This window comes from Oncorhynchus tshawytscha, unplaced genomic scaffold (assembly GCF_018296145.1).
Source record: "Oncorhynchus tshawytscha isolate Ot180627B unplaced genomic scaffold, Otsh_v2.0 Un_contig_156_pilon_pilon, whole genome shotgun sequence".
Taxonomy (NCBI): Eukaryota; Metazoa; Chordata; class Actinopteri; order Salmoniformes; family Salmonidae; genus Oncorhynchus; species Oncorhynchus tshawytscha.
The window spans coordinates 90,001-115,136 of NW_024609544.1; the positions used below are offsets into that span (position 1 = coordinate 90,001).

Sequence of the window (25,136 nt, forward strand, 5' to 3'; positions counted from 1 at the left end):
AAACCGTTACAGAATCACCCACCACCAACGGACCAAGCGGCGTGTCAACAGGCAGGAGCAGCAGAAAGAGGAGAGGCAACAAAGGCAGCAACAGCGGCGCAATGAGGATTGGACATGGGACGATATATTGGATGGCAAGGGTTGCTACACATGGGAGGAGATCCTGGCGGGAAGGGATCGCCTTCCATGGGAACAGGTGGAGGCACTTAGAGAGCAGAGGCAGCCGGAGAGCGGAGCCGGCGATACGAGGGAACACGGTTGGCAAGAAAGCCCGGGAGTCAGCCCCAAAATTTCTTGGGGGGCTTACAGGGAGTATGGCTATGCCAGGTAGGAGACCTGCGCAAACTCCCTGTGCTTACCGGGGGCTGGAGAGACCGGGCAGGCACCGTGTTATGCTGTGGAGCGCACGGTGTCTCCAGTGCGGGTGCACAGCCCGGTTCGGTATATTCCAGCTCCGCGTATCGGCCGGGCTAGATTGAGCGTCGAGCCAAATGCCATGAAGCCGGCTCTACGCATCTGGTCCCCAGTGCGTCTCCTTGGGCCGGCTTACATGGCACCAGCCTTGCGCTCGGTGTCTCCGGTTCGCCTGCATAGCCCAGTGCAGGCTATTCCACCTCGCCGCACTGGCAGGGCAACCGAGAGCATTCAACCAGGTAAGGTTGGGCAGGCTCGGTGCTCAAGAGCTCCAGTGCGCCTGCACGGTCCGGTCTATCCAGTACCACCTCCACACCCCAGCCCTCCGGTAGCAGCTCCCCGCACCAGGCTTCCTGTGCGTGTCCTCGATCCAGTACCACCAGTTCCAGCACCACGCACCAGGCCTTCAGTGTGCCTCGCCTGTTCAGCGCAGCCAGCGCTTTTCTCCTCTCCTGCGCTGCTGGAGTCTCCCGCCTGTTTAGCGCAGCCAGAGCCTTCCTCCTCTACAGCGCTGCCGGAGTCTCCCGCCTGTTTAGCGCAGCCAGAGCCTTCCTCCGACACAGCGCTGCAGGAGTCTCCCGCCTGTTCAGCGCAGCCAGAGCTGCCAGTCTGCATGAAGCAGCCAGAGCTGTCAGTCTGCATGGAGCAGTCAGAGCTGTCAGTCTGCATGGAGCAGCCAGAGCTGTCAGTCTGCATGAAGCAGCCAGTCTACATGGAGCAGCCAGAGCTGTCAGTCTACATGAAGCAGCCCGAGCTGCCAGTCTGCATGAAGCAGCCAGTTACATGGAGCAGCCAGAGCTGTCAGTCCGCATGGAGCAGCCAGAGCTGTCAGTCCGCATGGAGCAGCCAGAGCTGTCAGTCTGCATGGAGCAGCCAGAGCTGTCAGTCCGCATGGAGCAGCCAGAGCTGTCAGTCTACATGAAGCAGCCCGAGCTGCCAGTCTGCATGAAGCAGCCAGTCTACATAGAGCAGCCAGAGCTGCCAGTCTGCATGAAGCAGCCAGAGCTGTCAGTCTGCATGGAGCAGTCAGAGCTGTCAGTCTGCATGGAGGAGCCAGAGCTGTCAGTCTACATGAAGCAGCCCGAGCTGCCAGTCTGCATGAAGCAGTCAGTCTACATGGAGCAGCCAGAGCTGTCAGTCCGCATGGAGCAGCCAGAGCTGTCAGTCTACATGAAGCAGCCCGAGCTGCCAGTCTGCATGAAGCAGCCAGTCTACATGGAGCAGCCAGAGCTGTCAGTCTGCATGAAGCAGCCAGAGCTGTCAGTCTGCATGGAGCAGCCAGTCTGCATGGAGCAGCCAGTCTGCATGGAGCAGCCAGTCTGCACGGAGCTGTCAGTCTGCACGGAGCTGTCAGTCTGTAAGGAGCTGCCAGTCTGCAAGGAGCTGCCAGTCTGCAAGGAGCTGCCAGTCAGCACGGAGCCGCCAGAGCGGTCAGTCTGTAAGAAGCCGCCAGAGCTGTCAGCCTATATGGAGCAGCTAGTGCCGCCAGTCTGCCCAGCGCCGCCAGTGCCCCCAGTCTGCCCAGCATCGCCAGTCTGCCCAGCATCGCCATCAGTCTGCCCAGCACCGCCGGTCTGCCCAGCGTCGTCAGTCTGCCCAGCGTCGTCAGTCTGCCCAGCACCGCCAGTCTGCCCAGCACCGCCAGTCTGCCCAGCGTCGCCAGTCTGCCCGGCGCCGCCAGTCTGCCCGGCGCCGAGTCTGCCCGGCGCCGCCGGTCTGCCCAGCATCGCCAGTCTGCCAGACTCTTCCAGATCTGCCAGTCAGCCAGACTCTTCCAGATCTGCCAGTCAACCAGCCTCTTCCAGATCTGCCAGTCAACCAGACTCTTCCAGATCTGCCAGTCAACCAGACTCTTCCAGATCTGCCAGTCAACCAGACTCTTCCAGATCTGCCAGTCAACCAGACTCTTCCAGATCTGCCAGTCAACCAGACTCTTCCAGATCTGCCAGTCAGCCAGGATCTGCCAGTCAGCCAGGATCTGCTGAAACCACCAGCCAGCCAGGAGCTGGTAGATCTATCTACCTGCCTGAGCTTCCTCTCACTCCTGAGCTTCCTCTCACTCCTGAGCTTCCTCTCACTCCTGAGCTTCCTCTCACTCCTGAGCTTCCTCTCACTCCTGAGCTTCCTCTCACTCCTGAGCTTTCTCTCACTCCTGAGCTTTCTCTCACTCCTGAGCTTTCTCTCACTCCCGAGCTTCCCCTCAGTCCCGAGCTGCCTCGGTCCCGAGCTGTCCTTCAGTCCCGATCTGTTCCTCAGTCCAGTGGGGTTCTGGGTGAGGACTACTAGGCCATGGTCGGCGGCGAGGGTGGACTATCCAGGGACGAAGGGAGAGGGGACTAAGACATTAAAGGAGTGGGGTCCACGCCCCGCGCCGGAGCCGCCACCATGGACAGACGCCCACCCGGACCCTCCCTATTGTTTTGAGGTGCGTTCGGGAGTCCGCACCTTAGGGGGGTTCTGTCACGCCCTGGTCAAAGTATTTTGTGTTTATTTTTATGTATTTGGTCAGGCCAGGGTGTGGCATGGGGTTTTTGTAATTGTGGTGTGTTTGTCTTGGGGTTTTGGTGGTGGTATTGGGATTGTAGCTTAGTGGGTTGTCTAGCAAGGTCTATGGCTGTCTGGAGTGGTTCTCAATCAGAGGCAGGTGCTTATCGTTGTCTCTGATTGGGAACCATATTTAGGCAGCCATATTCTTTGAGTTTGTCGTGGGTGATTGTCCTTAGTGTCTTGATGTCCTTGTTTGATGTTAGTTGACACAAGTATAGGCTGTTTTCGGTTTTCGTTTCGTTTATTGTTTGTAGTGTTCGTGTTTAGTCGTGTTTACGTTTGTTTAAATAAACATGGATCGCAATCGACACGCTGCAGTTTGGTCCGACCCTTCATCACCACTAGAAAACCGTTACACCTGCGTCTTGTGACCGTAGCGTACGTGTAGGTATGTACGGCAGGACCAAATCAGAGAGAAGCCCATGTAATGCTTTGTAGGTTAGCAGTAAAACCTTGAAATCAGCCCTTGCTTTGACAGGAAGCCAGTGTAGAGAGGCTAGCACTGGAGTAATATGATCACATTTTTTGGTTCTAGTCAGGATTCTAGCAGCCGTATTTAGTACTAACTGAAGTTTATTTAGTGCTTTATCCGGGTAGCCGGAAAGTAGAGCATTGCAGTAGTCTAACCTAGAAGTGACAAAAGCATGGATTAATTTTTCTGCATCATTTTTGGACAGAAAGTTTCTGATTTTTGCAATGTTACGTAGATGGAAAAAAGCTGTCCTTGAAATGGTCTTGATATGTTCTTCAAAAGAGAGATCAGGGTCCAGAGTAACGCCGAGGTCCTTCACAGTTTTATTTGAGACGACTGCACAACCATTAAGATTAATTGTCAGATTCAACAGAAGATCTCTTTGTTTCTTGGGACCTATAACAAGCATCTCTGTTTTGTCCGAGTTTAAAAGTAGAAAGTTTGCAGCCATCCACTTCCTTATGTCTGAAACACATGCTTCTAGCAAGGGCAATTTTGGGGCTTCACCATGTTTCATTGAAATGTACAGCTGTGTGTCATCCGCATAGCAGTGAAAGTTAACATTATGTTTTCGAATAACATCCCCAAGAGGTAAAATATATAGTGAAAACAATAGTGGTCCCAAAACGGAACCTTGAGGAACACCGAAACAACCTAGCTAGTTTGGGTTAGGGTTACTGTGGGACTGTTACAACCTAGCTAGCTTGGGTTAGGGTTACTGTGGGACTGTTACAACCTAGCTAGCTTGGGTTAGGGTTACTGTGGGACTGTTACAACCTAGCTAGCTTGGGTTAGGGTTACTGTGGGACTGTTACAACCTAGCTAGCTTGGGTTAGGGTTACTGTGGGACTGTTACAACCTAGCTAGCTTGGGTTAGGGTTACTGTGGGACTGTTACAACCTAGCTAGCTTGGGTTAGGGTTACTGTGGGACTGTTACAACCTAGCTAGCTTGGGTTAGGGTTACTGTACTGTGGGACTGTTACAACCTAGCTAGTTTGGGTTAGGGTTAGGGTTACTGTGGGACTGTTACAACCTAGCTAGCTTGGGTTAGGGTTACTGTGGGACTGTTACAACCTAGCTAGCTTGGGTTAGGGTTACTGTGGGACTAGCCTCATGGAGTAAGTCTCCACTCTCTCTCTGTTTTTGTTCTGCTGGTGAAGGTTGTGTTTCAGGTGGGTTTTGACTGTGTGTTCTAGTGCCCCTCCCTGTTCCCACAGTCTGACCCTCTCCCTGTTCCCATAGTCTGATCCTCTCCCTGTTCCCACAGTCTGACCCCCTCCCTGTTCCCACAGTCCGATCCCCTCCCTGTTCCCACAGTCTGACCCTCTCCCTGTTCCCATAGTCTGACCCCTCCCTGTTCCCACAGTCTGATCCTCTCCCTGTTCCCACAGTCTGACCCCCTCCCTGTTCCCACAGTCTGACCCCCTCCCTGTTCCCACAGTCTGACCCTCTCCCTGTTCCCACAGTCTGACCCCCTCCCTGTTCCCATAGTCTGATCCTCTCCCTGTTCCCACAGTCTGATCCTCTCCCTGTTCCCACAGTCTGACCCCCTCCCTGTTCCCACAGTCTGACCCCCTCCCTGTTCCCATTGTCTGACAACAAGATCCTTCATGTCTCTCTTCCCTCATACTCACCCCACAACATTGACAGATGCCTCATCTCCTTCCTCAACATCAACGCTGTTAACCCCCTCCAACTCTCTGATGCCTCCCCATTTTACCCTCAGAACAGCCTCAATTCGTTGTGGCATGGACTCTACAAGGTGGGATGCCCATGATGACTCCAATGTTTAACACAGTTGGCTGGATGTCCATTGAGTGGTGGACCATTCTTGATACACACAGGAAACTGTTCAGCGTGAAAAACCCAGCAGTGTTGCAGTTCTTGACACAAACCAGTGCACCTGGCACCTACTACCATACCCCGTTCAAAGCCACTTAAATATTTTGTCTTGAATGAAGCAGCTGCCTGTAAGCTGCCGAGAGTCTGTGGAGAAGCTAGCTACTTTGTGCTACTGACAAATGGTGATGCTAACCGTTAAGCTAACATTAGCTAGCAAGCGAACTGGCACTGACAGTATGGGATAATGGAGAGTGAATTAAATGATTTCTTCATCATCTTGTTAGATAGCTAGCTTGGTACAGCACTTTGTGTTGTGTGCATTGTGCTGCACTCACCAGCCCATTGGTTTCATATGAAGTGTGTGTGTAACTTCCTGGTTCAATTAGCAAGCTAATATTAGCTAGCTAACTAATGTAATGAGCTAGTGCACATTATAAAACCTAACACAAATCCTTCTTCAAGCACCAAACTCCGTAGCTTGATGTAAAATATGTAAAGACTCTTGAAAACAACATGAAGTTGTCTGGTTTTTGGATGAAAAGAGGGGAGGAGCACCCTGGGAAAAGCACCCTCCTTTCCCTTTTTCTTGTCACTCCAGTGAGATCCCCTGAGTGGACGTTCGTGCTCTCTCTCTCGTGCCACTGCCGAACATTGCGTTTCTACAAGTATAAACCCCAGGGCAAGAGAGGGAACGGCCATGTTAACAACCCATCGGTTACCGGCCCAACGCTCTAACCACTAGGCTACCCTGCTGCCCCAGGGCAAGAGAGGGAACGGCCATGTTAACAACCCATCGGTTACCGGCCCAACGCTCTAACCACTAGGCTACCCTGCTGCCCCAGGGCAAGAGAGGGAACGGCCATGTTAACAACCTATCGGTTACCGGCCCAACGCTCTAAACCACTAGGCTACCCTGCTGCCCCAGGACAAGAGAGGGAACGGCCTCCCACCGTGATAACAACCTATCGGTTACCGGCCCAACGCTCTAACCACTAGGCTACCCTGCTGCCCCAGGGCAAGAGAGGGAACGGCCATGTTAACAACCTATCGGTTACCGGCCCAACGCTCTAACCACTAGGCTACCCTGCTGCCCCAGGACAAGAGAGGGGAACGGCCATGTTAACAACCTATCGGTTACCGGCCCAACGCTCTAACCACTAGGCTACCCTGCTGCCCCAGGGCAAGAGAGGGAACGGCCATGTTAACAACCCATCGGTTACCGGCCCAACGCTCTAACCACTAGGCTACCCTGCTGCCCCAGGGCAAGAGAGGGAACGGCCATGTTAACAACCTATCGGTTACCGGCCCAACGCTCTAACCACTAGGCTACCCTGCTGCCCCAGGGCAAGAGAGGGAACGGCCATGTTAACAACCTATCGGTTACCGGCCCAACGCTCTAACCACTAGGCTACCCTGCTGCCCCAGGACAAGAGAGGGAACGGCCATGTTAACAACCTATCGGTTACCGGCCCAACGCTCTAACCACTAGGCTACCCTGCTGCCCCAGGACAAGAGAGAGAGGGAACGGCCTCTAACCACTAGGACCCTAACAACCTATCGGTTACCGCTACCCTGCTGCCCAACGCTCTAACCACTAGGCTACCCTACCCCGCCCCAGAGCAAGAGAGGGAACGGCCATGTTAACAACCTATCGGTTACCGGCCCAACGCTCTAACCACTAGGCTACCCTGCTGCCCCAGGACAAGAGAGGGAACGGCCATGTTAACAACCTATCGGTTACCGGCCCAACGCTCTAACCACTAGGCTACCCTGCTGCCCCAGGGCAAGAGAGGGAACGGCCTCCCACCGTGATAACAACCTATCGGTTACCGGCCCAACGCTCTAACCACTAGGCTACCCTGCCACCCCAGGGCAAGAGAGGGAACGGCCTCCCACCGTGATAACAACCTATCGGTTACCGGCCCAACGCTCTAACCACTAGGCTACCCTGCTGCCCCAGGACAAGAGAGGGAACGGCCATGTTAACAACCTATCGGTTACCGGCCCAACGCTCTAACCACTAGGCTACCCTGCTGCCCCAGGGCAAGAGAGGGAATGGCCTCCCACCGTGATAACAACCTATCGGTTACCGGCCCAACACTCTAACCACTAGGCTACCCTGCTGCCCCAGGACAAGAGAGGGAACGGCCATGTTAACAACCTATCGGTTACCGGCCCAACGCTCTAACCACTAGGCTACCCTGCTGCCCCAGGGCAAGAGAGGGAACGGCCTCCCACCGTGATAACAACCTATCGGTTACCGGCCCAACCCTCTAACCACTAGGCTACCCTGCTGCCCCAGGACAAGAGAGGGAATGGCCTCCCACCGTGATAACAACCTATCGGTTACCGGCCCAACGCTCTAACCACTAGGCTACCCTGCTGCCCCAAGGCAAGAGAGGGAACGGCCTCCCACCGTGATAACAACCTATCGGTTACCGGCCCAAAGCTCTAACCACTAGGCTACCCTGCAGCCCCAGGACAAGAGAGGGAACGGCCTCCCACCGTGATAACAACCTATCGGTTACCGGCCCAACGCTCTAACCACTAGGCTACCCTGCTGCCCCAGGACAAGAGAGGGAACGGCCATGTTAACAACCTATCGGTTACCGGCCCAACCGGCCCAAGGCGACCACTCTAACCACTAGGCTACCCTGCTGCCCCAGGGCAAGAGAGGGAATGGCCTCCCACCGTGATAACAACCTATCGGTTACCGGCCCAACGCTCTAACCACTAGGCTACCCTGCTGCCCCAGGACAAGAGAGGGAACGGCCTCCCACCGTGATAACAACCTATCGGTTACCGGCCCAACGCTCTAACCACTAGGCTACCCTGCTGCCCCAGGACAAGAGAGGGAATGGCCTCCCACCGTGATAACAACCTATCGGTTACCGGCCCAACGCTCTAACCACTAGGCTACCCTGCCGCCCCAGGGCAAGAGAGGGAACGGCCTCCCACCGTGATAACAACCTATCGGCAGTCAGATTTCTTGGTGTGTCTGATTAGGATTAAATTAGTTCATCTGAATTCTTATCAACATTTGCTAATTTGGTGTCCTGTTTTGTGACACACATCTCTCTCTCTGTGTGTGTGTGTGTGTGTGTGTGTATGTGTGTAGATCAGAGAGTTGGAGGAGAGGAGTGATGAGCTGCACATAGTGATTGTTCATAAAGATGCTAAGATCGTCACTTTGGAGTCCAGACTGAGACGCCTATCGAAAGATACTGCTATGGACCAGGTAACACACACACACGTGCACGCACGCACACACACACACACACACACACACACGCACATGCACACACACGCGCACACACGCACATTTCTCTGTATCTCTCTCTCTCTTTCAGAGTTTGCCCAGAGACATCCCCCCAACTGTCATCGCTCAGGTGATGGGGGAGGAGCCTAAATCTCTTGGCCAATCAGAGGGCTCCAGTGACGAGTCGCCAGAGGAGAAGTTCTTCCTACCAGAACCCCGCCTCAAGAGACGACCCAACCTGAAAGCAGTGGTCAGCACACACACACACACACACACACACACACACACACACACACACACACACACACACACACACCCACCCACCCACCCACCCACAACATTGTGTTTGTGCTGTGTAGATTACCAGAGTGAAGTCTCCAGTCTCCACCCCCAAAACTCTGGACCCGCCAATCAACACAGAGGACATTCTCCGTGCAGGTACTAAACATATGGCAGGTCATCATTATATGCTCAACATGGGCCTGGAAGGCCCACAGGCATATTGGCATCCATATGGGAAAATATTGAGAAAGAAAGGTGTGTGTGTGTGTGTGTGTGTTCAGCTGGTGGTGGAGCGTCTCCAGATGTGATGATGTCAGAGAGTAACCTAACCCTGACCCTGAGCAGCACATGTCCCCCCTCCCCTTCCCACTCCCCTTCCCCATCCGCCCCAACACAGAGCTGCCCAGCAAGACTACCATGGTGAGTCACACACACACACACACACACACACACACACACACACACACACACACACACACACACACACACACACACACACACACACACATATATTACCTCAACTACCAACACTGCTGTTACTCTGTTTATTATCTATCCTGACTAGTCCCTTTACCCCTACCTACATTATATTACCTACAACTACCTGGTACCCCTACACACTGACTCAGTACCGGTACCCCATGTTATTACCTCAACTACCTGGTACCCCTGCACATTGACTCAGTACTGGTACTCCTTGTATAGGAGGGCTTGTTAGTAAGCGTTTCACGGTAATTTTGTCGAGAAAGGGCTTGTAAGCACGGTAAAGTCTACACCTGTTGTATTTGATGCATGTGAAAATCAAGTAGATTTGTATTTGATTTGACACACCTGCACACCCTTACCTGTGTGTTGTCATGGTAACCTGTGTTTAGCTGCGCTACCGTAACGACAGCATCATGTCCACCAACCCCGAGCCGCCAGGAAACGCCTCACTGGTCCGTCGGACGCGAGAGGGAGAGACTGACTTCCAGCCCCGCGGGTACACTTCAGCCTACACCCTACTCCCTAAACACTTCACCCTACTCCCTAAACACTTCACCCTACACCCTAAACACTTCACCCTACACCCTAGACACTTCACCCTACTCCCTACACCCTAAACACTTCACCCAAAACACTTCACCCTACACCCTAAACACTTCACCCTACACCCTAAACACTTCACCCTACACCCTAAACACTTCACCCTACACCCTAGACAACACTTCACCCTAAACACACCCAAAACACTTCACCCTACACCCTAAACACTTCACCTACACCCTAAACACTTCACCCTACCCTAAACACTTCACCCTACACCCTAAACACTTCACCCTACACCTAAACACTTCACCCTACACCCTAAACACTTCACTAAACACTTCACCCTACACCCTAAACACTTCACCCTACACCCTAAACACTTCACCCTACACCCTAAACACTTCACCCTACACCCTAGACACTTCACCCTACACCCTAAACACTTCACCCTACACCCTAAACACTTCACCCTACACCCTAAACACTTCACCCTACACCCTAAACACTTCACCCTAAACACTTCACCCTACACCCTAAACACTTCACCCTACACCCTAAACACTTCACCCTAAACACTTTGCCCTACTTCCTACACCGTAAACACTTCACCCTACACCCTAAACACTTCACCCTACTCCCTAAACACTTCACCCTACATCCTAAACACTTCACCCTACTCCCTAAACACTTCACCCTACACCCTAAACACTTCACCCACTTCCCTACACCCTAAACACTTCTTCCTACACCCAAAACACTTCACCCTACACCCTAAACACTTCACCCTACTCCCTAAACACTTCACCCTACACCCAAAACACTTCACCCTACACCCTAAACACTTCACCCTACACCCTAAACACTTCACCCTACACCCTAAACACTTCACCCTACACCCTAAACACTTCACCCTACACCCTAGACACTTCACCCTACACCCTAAACACTTCACCCTACACCCTAGACACTTCACCCTACACCCTAGACACTTCACCCTACACCCTAAACACTTCACCCTACACCCTAGACACTTCAGCCTACACCCTAGACACTTCACCCTACACCCTAAACACTTCACCCTACATCCTAGACACTTCACCACTTCACCCGAAACACTTCACCCTACACCCTAAACACTTCACCCTACACCCTGAACACTTCACCCTACACCCTAAACACTTCACCCTACACCCTAAACACTTCACCCTAAACACTTCGCCCTACTTCCTACACCGTAAACACTTCACCCTGCACCCTAAACACTTCACCCTACTCCCTAAACACTTCACCCTACATCCTAAACACTTCACCCTACTCCCTAAACACTTCACCCTACACCCTAAACACTTCACCCTACTCCCTACACCCTAAACACTTCACCCTACTCCCTAAACACTTCACCCTACACCCTAAATACTTCACCCTACACCCTAAATACTTCACCCTACTCCCTACACCCTAAACAATTCTTCCTACACCCAAAACACTTCACCCTACACCCTAAACAATTCTCCCTACACCTGAAACACTTCACCCTACACCCTAAACACTTCACCCTAAACCATAAACACTACACCCTAAACACTTCACACCCTAAACACTTCACATCCAAAACACTTCACCCAACATCCTAAACACTTCACCCTACTCCCACCCTAAACACTTCACCCTACACCCTAAACACTTCACCCTAAACATTTACCCTACACCCTAAACACTTCACCTACACCCTACACCCTAAACCATTACACCCTAAACACTTTACCCCTACCCCTTTACCCTACACCCTAAACCTTCACCCTACACCCTAAACACTTCACCCTACACCCTAAACACTTCACCCTACATCCTAAACACTTCACCCTACTCCCTAAACACTTCACCCTACACCCTAAATACTTCACCCTACTCCCTACACCCTAAACAATTCTTCCTACACCCGAAACACTTCACCCTACACCCTAAACACTTCTCCCTACACCCTAAACACTTCACCCTACACCCTAAACACTTCACCCTACACCCTAAACACTTCACCCTACACCCTAAACACTTCACCCTACACCCTAAACACTTCACCCTACACCCTAAACACTTCACCCTACACCCTAAACACTTCACCCTACACCCTAAACACTTCACCCTACACCCTAAACACTTCACCCTACACCCTAAACACTTCACCCTACACCCTAAACACTTCACCCTACACCCTACACCCTAAACACTTCACCCTACACCCTAAACACTTCACCCTACACCCTAAACACTTCACCCACATACCCTACACACCTAAACACTTCACCCTACACCCTAAACACTTCACCCTACACCCTAAACACTTCACCCTACACCCTAAACACTTCACCCTACACCCTAAACACCCTAAACATCGCCCACCCTAAACTTCCTACACCGAAAACACTTCACCCTACACCCTAAACACTTCACCCTACACCCTAAACACTTCACCCTACACCCTAAACACTTCACCCTACTACACCCTAAACACTTCACCCTACACCCTAAACACTTCACCCTACTCCCTACACCCTAAACACTTCACCCTACTACACCCTAAACACTTCACCCTACACCCTAAACACTTCACCCTACACCCTAAATACCCTACACCCTACTACCCTACACCCTAAACAATTCTTCCTACCCTAAACCCTAAACACTTCACCCTACACCCTAAACACCTACCCTACACCTAAACACTTCACCCTACACCCTAAACACTTCACCCTACACCCTAAACCATAAACACTACACCCTAAACACTTCACCCTACACCCTAAACACTTCACCCTCCAAAACACTTCACCCAACATCCTAAACACTTCACCCTACACCCTAAACACTTCACCCTACTCCCTACACCCTAAACACTTCACCCTACACCCTAAACACTTCTCCCTACTCCCTACACCCTAAACACTTCACCCTACACCCTAAACACTTCACCCTACACCCTAAAACTTCACCCTACTCCCTACACCCTAAACAATTCTTCCTACACCCGAAACACTTCACCCTACACCCTAAACACTTCTCCCTACACCTAAACACTTCACCCTACACCCTAAACCCTTCACCCTACACCCTAAACACTTCACCCTAAACCCTACACCCTAAACACTTCACACCCTAACACCCTAAACACTTCACCCAACATCCTAAACACTTCACCCTAACCCCTACACCCTAAACACTTCACCCTACACCCTAAACACGTCACCCTTCACCCTACACCCTAAACCATTTACCCTACACCCTTTACCCTATACCCTACACCCTTACCCTATACCCTATACCCTAAACCATTTACCCTACACCCTTTACCCTAAACCATTTACCCTACACCCTAAACCCTTTACCCTATACCCTAAACCATTTACCCTACACCCTTTACCCTACACCCTTTACCCTATACCATAAACACTTCACCCTACTCCCTAAACACTTCACCCTACACCCTAAATACTTCACCCTACTCCCTACACCCTAAACAATTCTCCCTACACCTGAAACACTTCACCCTACACCCTAGACACTTCTCCCTACACCCTAAACACTTCACCCTACACCCTAAACACTTCACCCTACACCCTAAACACTTCACCCTACACCCTAAACACTTCTATACCCTACACCCCTACACTACACCCTAAACACTTCACCCTACACCCTAAACACTTCACCCTACACCCTACACCCTAAACACCTTTACCCTAAACACCCTTTCACCCTACACCCTAAACACTTCACCCCTACACCCTAAACACTTCACCCTACACCCTACACCCTAAACACTTTACCCTACACCCTTTACTTACCCTACACCCTTTACCCTACACCCTTTCCCTACACCCTAAACACCCTTTACCCTACACCCTAAACACTACACCCTACACCCTAAATACCCTTCACCCTACTCCCTACACCCTAAACAATTCTACCCTACACCCTAAACACTTTACCCTACCCTTTACCCTAAACAATTCTCCCTACACCTGAAACACTTCACCCTACACCCTAAACCCTTCACCCTACACCCTAAACACTTCACCCTAAACCCTACACCCTAAACACTTCACACCCTAAACACTTCACCCTATCCTAAACACTTTACCCTAACTATACCCTACACCCTAAACACTTTTACCCTACACCCTACACCCTAAACCATTCACCCTACACCCTAAACCATTTACCCTACACCCTTTACCCTATACCCTACACCCTTTACCCTTTACCCTAAACCATTTACCCTACACCCTTTACCCTTACCCTAAACCATTTACTTTACCCTACACCCTATACCCTACACCCTTTACCCTAAACCCTTTACCCTACCCTTTACCCTAAACCTTTACCCTACACCCTTTACCCTATACCCTTTAAACCCTTCACCCTACTCCCTAAACCTTTACCCTACACCCCCTACAATACACCTTTACCCTATACCCTACACCCTACCCTATACCCTACCCTACACCTTTACCCTATACCCTACACACTTTACCCTACACCCTTACCCTACACCCTTTACCCTAACAATTTACCCTACACCCTTTACCTTCACCCTACACCCTAAACACTTTACCCTACATACCCTAAACCCTACACCCTTTACACTTCACACCCTAAACCCTTTACCCTAACCCTTACACACCCTTTACACTTCACCTTTACATCCTAAACCCTTTACCCTACACCCTTTACCCTAAACAGCCCCATACTTACCCTACCCTACCCTATACCCTACACCCTATACTGTACCATTTATACACCTTTACCTACACCCCATACCCTACACCCTTTACCCTACACCCTTTACCCTACACCCTTACCCTACCCTTTACCCTACACCCTTTACCCTACACCCTTTACCCTACACCCTATACCCTACACCCTTTACCCTATACCCTTTACCCTACACCCTTTACCCTACACCCTTTACCCTACACCCTATACCCTTTACCCTTTACCCTACACCCTATACCCTTTACCCTACACCCTTTACCCTACACCCTTTACCCTATACCCTTTACCCTACACCCTTTACCCTACACCCTTTACCCTAAACCCAATACATTGGAAAAAGGTTTCAAACTTCTGACTACATTTTTCCTTCTCTGTTTCAGCCTCTGTGACTTTGAATATGAGTGTGTAGACAACATGGATTATGGTAAGGTACCTGAGACTGTAGATGTCCTATACCCTACAGCCCCATACTGTAGACTCTGTACCCTACAGCCCCAAACTATGGACCCTATACCCTACAGCCCCATACTCTAGACCCTATACCCTACAGTCCCATACTGTATACCTATAGACCCTATTGCCCCATACTGTATACCTGTAGACCCTATACCCTACTGCCCCATACTGTAGACCCTATACCCTACTGTCCCTTACTATAGACCCTATACCCTACAGTCCCATACTGTATACCTATAGACCCTATACCCTACAATCCCATATTGTAGACCCTATACCCTGCAGCCCCATACTCTAGACCCTATACCCTACTGCCCCATACTGTAGACCCTATACCCTACTGTCCCTTACTATAGACCCTATACCCTACAGTCCCATACTGTAGACCTATAGACCCTATACCCTACAGCCCCATACTGTATACCTATAGACCCTATACCCTACAGCCCCATACTGTATACCTGTAGACCCTATACCCTACTGCCCCATACTGTAGACCCTATACCCTACAGGCCCATACTGTATACTTCTAGACCCTATACCCTACTGCCCCATACTATAGACCCTATACCCTACAGCCTCATACTATAGACCTATAGACCGTATACCCTACAGCCCCATACTGTAGACCCTATACCCTACTGCCCCATACTGTATACCTATAGACCCTATACCCTACTGCCCCATACTGTAGACCCTATACCCTACAGGCCCATACTGTATACTTATAGACCCTATACCCTACTGCCCCATAATATAGACCCTATACCCTACAGCCCCATACTGTATACCTATAGACCCTATACCATACTGCCCCATACTGTAGTCCCTATACCCTAAAGCCCCATACTGTATACCTGTAGACCCTATACCCTACTGCCCAATAAAAGTATACCTATAGACCCTATACCCTACAGTCCCATACTGTATACCTATAGACCCTATACCCTACTGTCACATACTGTAGACCCTATACCATACAGCCCCATACTGTATACCTATAGACCCTATACCCTACAGCCCCATACTGTATACCTATAGACCCTATACCCTACAGTCCCATACTGCATTCCTATAGACCCTATACCCTACTGCCCCATACTGTATACCTATAGACCCTAAACCCTACAGCCCCATACTGTATACCTATAGACCCTATACCCTACAGTCCCATACTGTATACCTATAGACCCTAAACCCTACAGTCCCATACTGTATACCTATAGACCCTATACCCTACTGCCCCATACTGTATACCTATAGACCCTATACCCTACTGTCCCATACTGTAGACCCTATACCCTACAGCCCCATACTGTATACCTATAGACCCTATACCCTACTGCCCCATACTGTATACCTGTAGACCCTATACCCTACAGCCCCATACTGTAGACCTATAGACCCTATACAGCCCCATACTGTATACCTAGACCCTATACCCTACAGCCCCATACTGTATACCTATAGACCCTATACCCTACAGCCCCATACTGTATACCTATAGACCCTATACCCTACTGCCCCATACTGTGACCCTATACCCTACAGCCCCATACTGTATACCTATAGACCCTATACCCTACTGCCCCATACTATAGACCCTATACCCTACAGCCCCATACTATAGACCTATAGACCCTATAGACCCTACCCTACAGTCCCATACTGTATACCTATAGACCCTAAACCCTACAGCCCCATACTGTATACCTATAGACCCTATACCCTACAGTCCCATACTGTATACCCTATACCCTATAGACCCTAATAGACCCTACAGTCCCATACTGTATACCTATAGACCCTATACCCTACAGCCCCATACTGTATACCTATAGACCCTATACCCTACTGCCCCATACTGTAGACCCTATACCCTACAGTCCCCCATACTGTATATGCCCTATAGACCCTATACCCTACTGCCCCATACTGTATACCTATAGACCCTATACCCTACAGTCCCATACTGTATACCTGTAGACCCTATACCCTACTGCCCCATACTGTAGACCCTATACCCTACAGTCCCATATTGTAGACCCTATACCCTGCAGCCCCATACTCTAGACCCTATACCCTACAGTCCCATGCTGTATACCTGTAGACCCTATACTCTACTGCCCTATACTGTAGACCCTATACCCTACTGTCCCTTACTATAGACCCTATACCCTACAGTCCCATATTGTAGACCCTATACCCTGCAGTCCCATACTGTAGACCCTATACCCTACAGCCCCATACTGTATACCTGTAGACCCTATACCCCTCTAATCATCCCTCTCCCTCCCCCTCTCTCTGTCCAGATGAGGAAATGGAAACACGTGGTCCTCCCTCACTCCACTCCTCCTCCTCCTCCCATCAGTCAGAATGTTTAGATTCCTATGACCTGGAGACCGTCAACAACATTTTCAGGAAACTGTCCCTGGAGAGGTACACCCCCCCACACACACCACACACACACACACACACACACACACACACACACACACACACACACACACACACCCTCCCTCCCCCTAGTGTATCTTACCCCCCTCTACTGTTTTTACGTCCAGAGGCGGCGCTCGTCACTTCCAGTTGAACGCGGAACGAGGTAGAGCGTTATTGTAGAAGAATCCATTGAAAAAGTGTGGTTACTAGCTAGCTACCTTAAGAGTTTGGATCCCGTGACGTGGTCAGCATCAGTTGCTGGGACCACTACTATCTGTCCAGTGATCCTGCCGACCAAGGCCAGGTCTGAGGAGCTGTTAATTGCCTAGTTGCTAGCTAGCTGCCTATCAAGCTAGCGGGGTTTTCTTGACTGCTTGAACGATGCCCGCAACACTGTTAGCCATTGTGGCTGGGACCACGGATTGTCCCGGGCTTTTGGCTGTCAAGATCCCTGCTGTTTGTTATTGTTTTCAATCTTCCCTGCGACCTGTCCTGTCTGGAACTGAGAGGAGTAACAGTATAACCTGTCCTGTCTGGAATTGAGAGGAGTAACAATATAACCTGTCCTGTCTGGAACTGAGAGGAGTAACAGTATAACCTGTCCTGTATGGAACTGAGAGGACTAACAGTATAACCTGTCTGGAACTGAGAGGAGTAACAGTATAACCTGTCCTGTCTGGAACTGATAGGAGTAACAGTATAACCTGTCCTGTCTGGAACTGAGAGGAGGGTTAGTGTGCCATCTTACAACATGACTGAACAGCAGTCCAGGTGCGTCAAAACTAGGGCCTGTAGGAACTGCCTTGTTGATAGTGTCGTTAAGGTGGTAGAAACTAGGGCCTGTAGGACCTGCCTTGTTGATAGTGTCGTTAAGAAGGTAGAAACTAGGGCCTGTAGGACCTGCCTTGTTGATAGTGTCGTTAAGAAGGTAGAAACTAGGGCCTGTAGGACCTGCCTTGTTGATAGTGTCGTTAAGAAGGTAGAAACTAGGGCCTGTAGGACCTGCCTTGTTGATAGTGTCGTTAAGAAGGTAGAAACTAGGGCCTGTAGGACCTGCCTTGTTGATAGTGTCGTTAAGAAGGTAGAAACTAGGGCCTGTAGGACCTGCCTTGTTGATAGTGTCATTAAGAAGGTAGAAACTAGGGCCTGTAGGACCTGCCTTGTTGATAGTGTCGTTAAGAAGGTAGAAACTAGGGCCTGTAGGACCTGCCTTGTTGATAGTGTCATTAAGAAGGTAGAAACAAGGGCCTGTAGGACCTGCCTTGTTGATAGTGTCATTAAGAAGGTAGAAACTAGGGCCTGTAGGACCTGCCTTGTTGATAGTGTCGTTAAGAAGGTAGAAACTAGGGCCTGTAGGACCTGCCTTGTTGATAGTGTCATTAAGAAGGTAGAAACAAGGGCCTGTAGGACCTGCCTTGTTGATAGTGTCATTAAGAAGGTAGAAACTAGGGCCTGTAGGACCTGCCTTGTTGATAGTGTTGTTAAGAAGACAGAGCAACGCTTTATTATAGACAGACTTCTCTTCTCACCTTAGCTACTGTTGCATCAATATGTTTTGACCATGACAGTTTACAATCCAGGGTTACTCCAAGCAGTTTAGTCAGCTCAACTTGCTACATTTCCACATTGTTCATTACACAATTTAGTTGGGGTTTAGGGTTTAGTGAATGATTTGCCCCAAATACAATACTTTCAGTTAAATTTTTTTAAATTTACGACTAACTTATTAGTCGTAGCTGACTGTAGTAGCTGACATGTATAGTGTTAAGGCATACACATACATACATGCCACTGGCTTTACTCAAAGCCAGTGTCATGTCATTAGTAAAGATGGAAAAAAGTAAGGGGCCTAGACAGCTGCCCTGGGGAATTCCTGATTCTACCTGGGTTATGTCGGAGAGGCTTCCATTAAAGAACACCCTCTGTTTTCTGTTAGACAGGTAAATCTTTATCCACAATATAGCAGGGGGTGTAAAGCCATAACACCATAAGCCATAACACATATGTTTTTCCAGTAGAAGACTATGATTAATATTGTTAAAAGCCACACTGAAGTCTAACAAAACAGCCCCCCCAATCTTTTTATCATCAATTTCTCTCAGCCACCCACCAGTAATTTGTGTAAGTGTGTAACACTTGTTGAATGTCCTTCCCTATATGTGGGCTGAAAGTCTGTTGTCAATTTGTTTCCAGTAAAAAATTATTGTATCTGGTCAAAAACACATTTTTCCAAAAGGGTTGGTAAAGGGGAGCAGAATTACTTTTGCTTCCCTCCAGGCCTGAGGGCACACACTTTCTAGTAGGCTTAGATTGAAGAACCCTAACCCTAATCCTAACCCTAACCCTATGCCAAACAGGAGTCGCAAAATCGTCCGCTATTATCCTCAGTCATTTTCCATCCAAGTTGCCAGACATTGTCAGACCCCGGTGGCTTGTCATTGTTGATAGACAACAATATTTTTTTCACCTCTTCCATGCTCACGTTACAGAATTCAAAATTACAATGCTTGTCTTTCATAGTTGGATCAGTTATACTTGGACAAGTAGTGTCAGTGTTTGTTGCTAGCATGTCATGCCTAAGTTAATTAATTGGCAATGTCAGTGGGTTGTGATGAATGAGGCATCTGATTGAATGAATGATGGAGCTGAGTTTGCCTTTTTGCCCAAAACCTAATTTAAGGTGCTCCAAAGGTTTTTATTATCGTTCTTAATATCATTTATCTTTGTTTCAGAGTAGAGTTTCTTCTTCTTTTTATTCAGTTTAGTCACATGGTTTCTCAATGTGCAGAACGTTTGCCAATTGGTTGTGGATGGAATTGCAGAATTGTGGAATTGCATAATCTCCACATGAGACCTGGGTAGACTATGAGGACAAAGTGAGGGAAATGATCTCGGAGAAACTGAAGATGGACCACAGGAAGATTGAGGTGGAGCACGCCCACAGGACTGGAAAACCCACCACTGGCCCAGATGACAGAACCAGGCTGATAGTGGTCAAGTTCCTGAGGTTCAAGGACAAGGTAGCTGTTCTGGAAAGAGCCAAGAACTTGAGAGGAACGTACATCTTCCTCTACTAGAACTATCCTGAAGGTATGCGCCAGAAGAGGAAAGAACTTATTCCAGCTGGTTTTCATTCATATATTAGCCATTTCTGAGACTCACTTAGATAATTCATTTGATGATACAGCAGTATCAATACAAGGATATAACATCTGTAGAAGAGACAGGAATGCTTATGGGGGAGGTGTTGCTGTATATATTCAGAGCCATATCCCTGTAATGCTTAGAGAAGATCTTATGTCAAGTGTTATTGAAGTGTTGTGGTTGCAGGTTCACCTTGCAAATCTAAAGCCTTTTCTTTTGGGGTGTTGCTATAGGCCACCAAGTGCTAACAGTCAGTATCTAAACAATACAGTGCCTTCGGAAAGTATTCAAATCCCTTCCCCTTTTCCGCATTTCATACATTACAGCCTTATTGTAAAATGGATTAAATGAATTGTTTACCTCATCAATCTACACACAATACCCCATAATGACAAAGTGAAAACAGGTTTTAGACATTTTTGCAAATGTATAAAAAAACATAACAGAAATAGCTTATTTACATAAGTATTCAGACCCTTTGCTATGAGACTCGAAATTGAGCTCAGGTGCTTCCTGTTTCTATTGATCACCTTGAGATGTTCTACAACTTGATTGGAGTCCACCTGTGGTAAATTCAATTGATTGGACATGATTTGGAAAGGCACACAACTGTCTATATAAGATCCCACAGTTGACAGTGCATGTTAGAGCAAAAACCAAGCCATGAGGTCAAAGGAATTGTCTGTAGAGCTCTGAGAAAGGATTGTGTCGAGGCACAGATCTGGGGAATGGTACCAAAAAATGTCTGCAGCATTAAAGATCCCCAAGATCCCCATAATTTTTAAATGGAAAAAAAAGTTTGGAACCAACAAGACTATTCCTAGAGCTGGCCGCCCAGCCAAACTGAGCAATCGGGGGAGAAGGGCCTTGGTCAGGTAGGTGACCAATAATCCGATGGTCACTCTGACAGAGCTCCAGAGTCCCTCTGTGGAGATGGGAGAACCTTCCAGAAGAACAACCATCTCTGCAACACCAATTAGGCCTTTATTGTAGAGTGGCCAGATGGAAGCCACTTCTCAGTAAAAGACACATCACAGCCCGTTTGGAGTTTGCCAAAAACACCTAAAGGACTCTCAGACCATGAGAAACAAGATTCTCTGGTCTGATGAAACCAAGATTGAACTCTTTGGCCTGAATGCCAAGTGTCACGTCTGGAGGAAACCTGGCACCATCCCTACAGTGACACATCGTGGTGGAAGCATTTTGCTTTTGCATTCTGCAAAATTCAAGTTAGTGTGTGAGAGGGGGAAAAATTATTGTTATCGATCAGTATTGACAAACCTCGAAATTGACAACTTAGAAGGAAAGCTACTGAGGATGGTATCTGACTCTATAGCCACTCCTATCTGTCACATCTTTAATCTGAGCCTAGAAGAAAGTCTTTGTCCTCAGGCCTGGAGGGAAGCCAAAGTCATTCAGCTACTTAAGAGTGGTAAAGCGGCCTTTTCTGTTTCTAACAGCAGACCTACCAGCTCTTAGCAAACTGTTAGAATTATTTCATTTTGTTGACCAAATGCAATGCTATTTCTCTGTAAACAAATTAACAAAATACTTTCAGTATGCTTAAAGAGAAGGGCAATCAACATGTTAACAGACACAAATGATTGGTTGAAAGAAATTGATAATAATATGATTGGGAGCTGTACTATTAGGGTTGGGGTCAGGGGTTATGGTTAAGGTTAGGGCAGCCTTTGATATTGTTGACCATAAACTGTTGTTAAGAAAACACATCTTATTTTTTATCTTTATTTAACCAGGCAAGTCAGTTAAGAACAAATTCGTATTTTCAATGACGGCCTAGGAACAGTGGGTTAACTGCCTGTTCAGGGGCAGAACGATAGATTTGTACCTTGTCAGCTCGGGGATTTGAACTTGCAACCTTTCGGTTACTAGTCCAACGCTCTAACCACTAGGCTACCCTGCCACCCCATGACAACACAGCATGGTAGCAACACAACATGACAACACAGCATGGTAGCAACACAACATGACAACACAGCATGGTAGCAACACAACATGACAACACAGCATGGTAGCAACACAACATGGTGGCAAAACAACATGACAACAACATGGTAGCAACACAACATGGTAGCAACACAACATGTAACCACTACGCTACCCTGCCGCCCCAGGGCTTTTCAACCTCTGCCATATCGTGGATTCAAATCAAATCAAATTGTATTAGTTACATGCGTCAAATTCAACAGGTGTAGTAGACCTTACAGTGAAATGCTGAATACAACAGGTGTAGTAGACCTTACAGTGAAATGCTGAATACAACAGGTGTAGGTAGACCTTACAGTGAAATGCTGAATACAACAGGTGTAGTAGACCTTACAGTGAAATGCTGAATACAACAGGTGTAGTAGACCTTACAGTGAAATGCTGAATACAACAGGTGTAGTAGACCTCACAGTGAAATGCTGAATACAACAGGTGTAGTAGACCTCACAGTGAAATGCTGAATACAACAGGTGTAGTAGACCTCACAGTGAAATGCTGAATACAACAGGTGTAGTAGACCTCACAGTGAAATGCTGAATACAACAGGTGTAGTAGACCTCACAGTGGAATGCTGAATACAACAGGTGTAGTAGACCTCACAGTGGAATGCTGAATACAACAGGTGTAGTAGACCTCACAGTGAAATGCTGACAGGTGTAGTAGACCTCACAGTGGAATGCTGAATACAACAGGTGTAGTAGACCTCACAGTGGAATGCTGAATACAACAGGATAGTAGACCTACAGTGAAATGCTGAATACAACAGGTGTAGTAGACCTTACAGTGGAATGCTGATATAAAATAACAACAATGCAGTTTAAACATACGGATACTGAATAAGAGATAAAAGTAACAGGTAATTAAAGATCAGATATAAAGTAACAATGTGAGACTATATACAGGGGGTACTGATACAGAGTCAATGTGGAGGCTATATACAGGGGTACGGTACAGAGTCAATGTGGAGGCTATATACAGGGGTTTACTGATACAGAGTCAGTGTGGAGGCTATATACAGGGGGTACGGTACAGAGTCAATGTGGAGGCTATATACAAGGGGTTACTGATACAGAGTCAATGTGGAGGCTATATACAGGGGTACGGTACAGAGTCAATGTGGAGGCTATATACAGGGGTTACGGTACAGAGTCAATGTGGAGGCTATATACAGGGGGTTACGGTACAGAGTCAGTGTGGAGGCTATATACAGGGTATTACGGTACAGAGTCAATGTGGAGACTATATACAGGGGGTACCGATACAGAGTCAATGTGGAGGCTATATACAGGGGGGTACCGATACAGAGTCAATGTGCCGGGGCACCGGTTAGTTGAGGTAGTATGTACATGTAGGTAGAGTTATTAACGTGACTATGCATAGATGACAACAGAGAGTAGCAGTGGTGTAAAGAGGGGGAGGGGCAATGCAAATAGGCTGGGTAGCCATTTGACTAGATGTTCCGGTACCTCTTGCTTTGCGGTAGCAGAGAGAACAGTCTATGACTAGGGTGGCTGGAGTCTTTGACCATTTTTAGGGCCTTCCTCTGACACCACCTGGTATAGAGGTCCTGGATGGCAGGAAACTTGGCCCCAGTGATGTACTGGGCCGTTCGCATTACCCTCTAGTGCCTTGCAGTCGGAGGCCGAGCAGTTGCCATACGAGGCAGTGATGCAATCAGTGCTCTCGATGGTGCAGCTGAATAACCTTTAACCTTTAGAACCGTTTGAGGATCTGAGGATCTTTTCAGTCTCCTGAGGGGGAATAGGTTTTGTCGTGCCCTCTTCATCACTGTCTTGATGTGCTTGGACCATGTTAGTTTGTTGGTGATGTGGACACCAAGGAACTTGAAGCTCTCAACCTGCTCCATTACAGCCCCGTCAATGAGAATGGGGGCGTGCTCAGTTCTCCTTTTTCCTGTAGTCCACAATCATCTCTTCAAAGCTATCTATCTAATATAACTCAGATTGTTTTCTTTAATGGAAGCTTCTCACACACACAAACATTCATGTACAAATGACAAACCTTAACATTTGTGTGTATATGTGTGTGCGTGTGTGTGTCAATGTATATGTGTGTGTGTGTGTACGCATATGTTTGTACGTGTGTGTGTGTGTGTACGTGTGTGTGAATGTATGTGTGTGTGTGTGTGTGTGTGTGTGTGTAGGCCTTTCCGTCCGTCTCTCTCCTCCTTCTCGAGGGTCAGCTCTTCTCTGCGGCCAGTCCAGGAGCTTTCATTGCTAGGCGACCAACTTTTGGCTGATGTCACGCTGGTTGGTGGTAACGACAGTGGAATCTTTGTGTCGTCTGTCCAATCAGAGTCCGGTGCTGAGAAGGCGGGGCTACGGGAGGGCCACCACCTCCTTTTGGTGAGATACACTGTGATGCACACTACCTACTAAGGTACTCCAGGTACCCTAACCCTGAGGTACCCTAACCCTAAGGTGCCCTAACCCTAAGGTACCCTAGATACT

The 25,136-nt window shown here is 48.6% G+C and overlaps 1 protein-coding gene across 2 annotated transcripts in view; it reads left to right on the plus strand.

Moving 5' to 3' along the window:
• The window catches only part of card11 (caspase recruitment domain family, member 11), a 96,218-nt gene that overhangs the window by 49,807 nt on the left and 21,275 nt on the right, over nt 1–25,136 (plus strand). For both annotated transcript variants that reach the window (XM_042315837.1, XM_042315838.1), the window contains exons 10-14: nt 8,395–8,514; nt 8,627–8,785; nt 8,895–8,973; nt 9,099–9,237; nt 24,830–25,031. In XM_042315837.1, the coding sequence (XP_042171771.1) occupies nt 8,395–8,514; nt 8,627–8,785; nt 8,895–8,973; nt 9,099–9,237; nt 24,830–25,031 (699 nt within the window). The remainder of the gene's footprint in view (nt 1–8,394; nt 8,515–8,626; nt 8,786–8,894; nt 8,974–9,098; nt 9,238–24,829; nt 25,032–25,136) is intronic.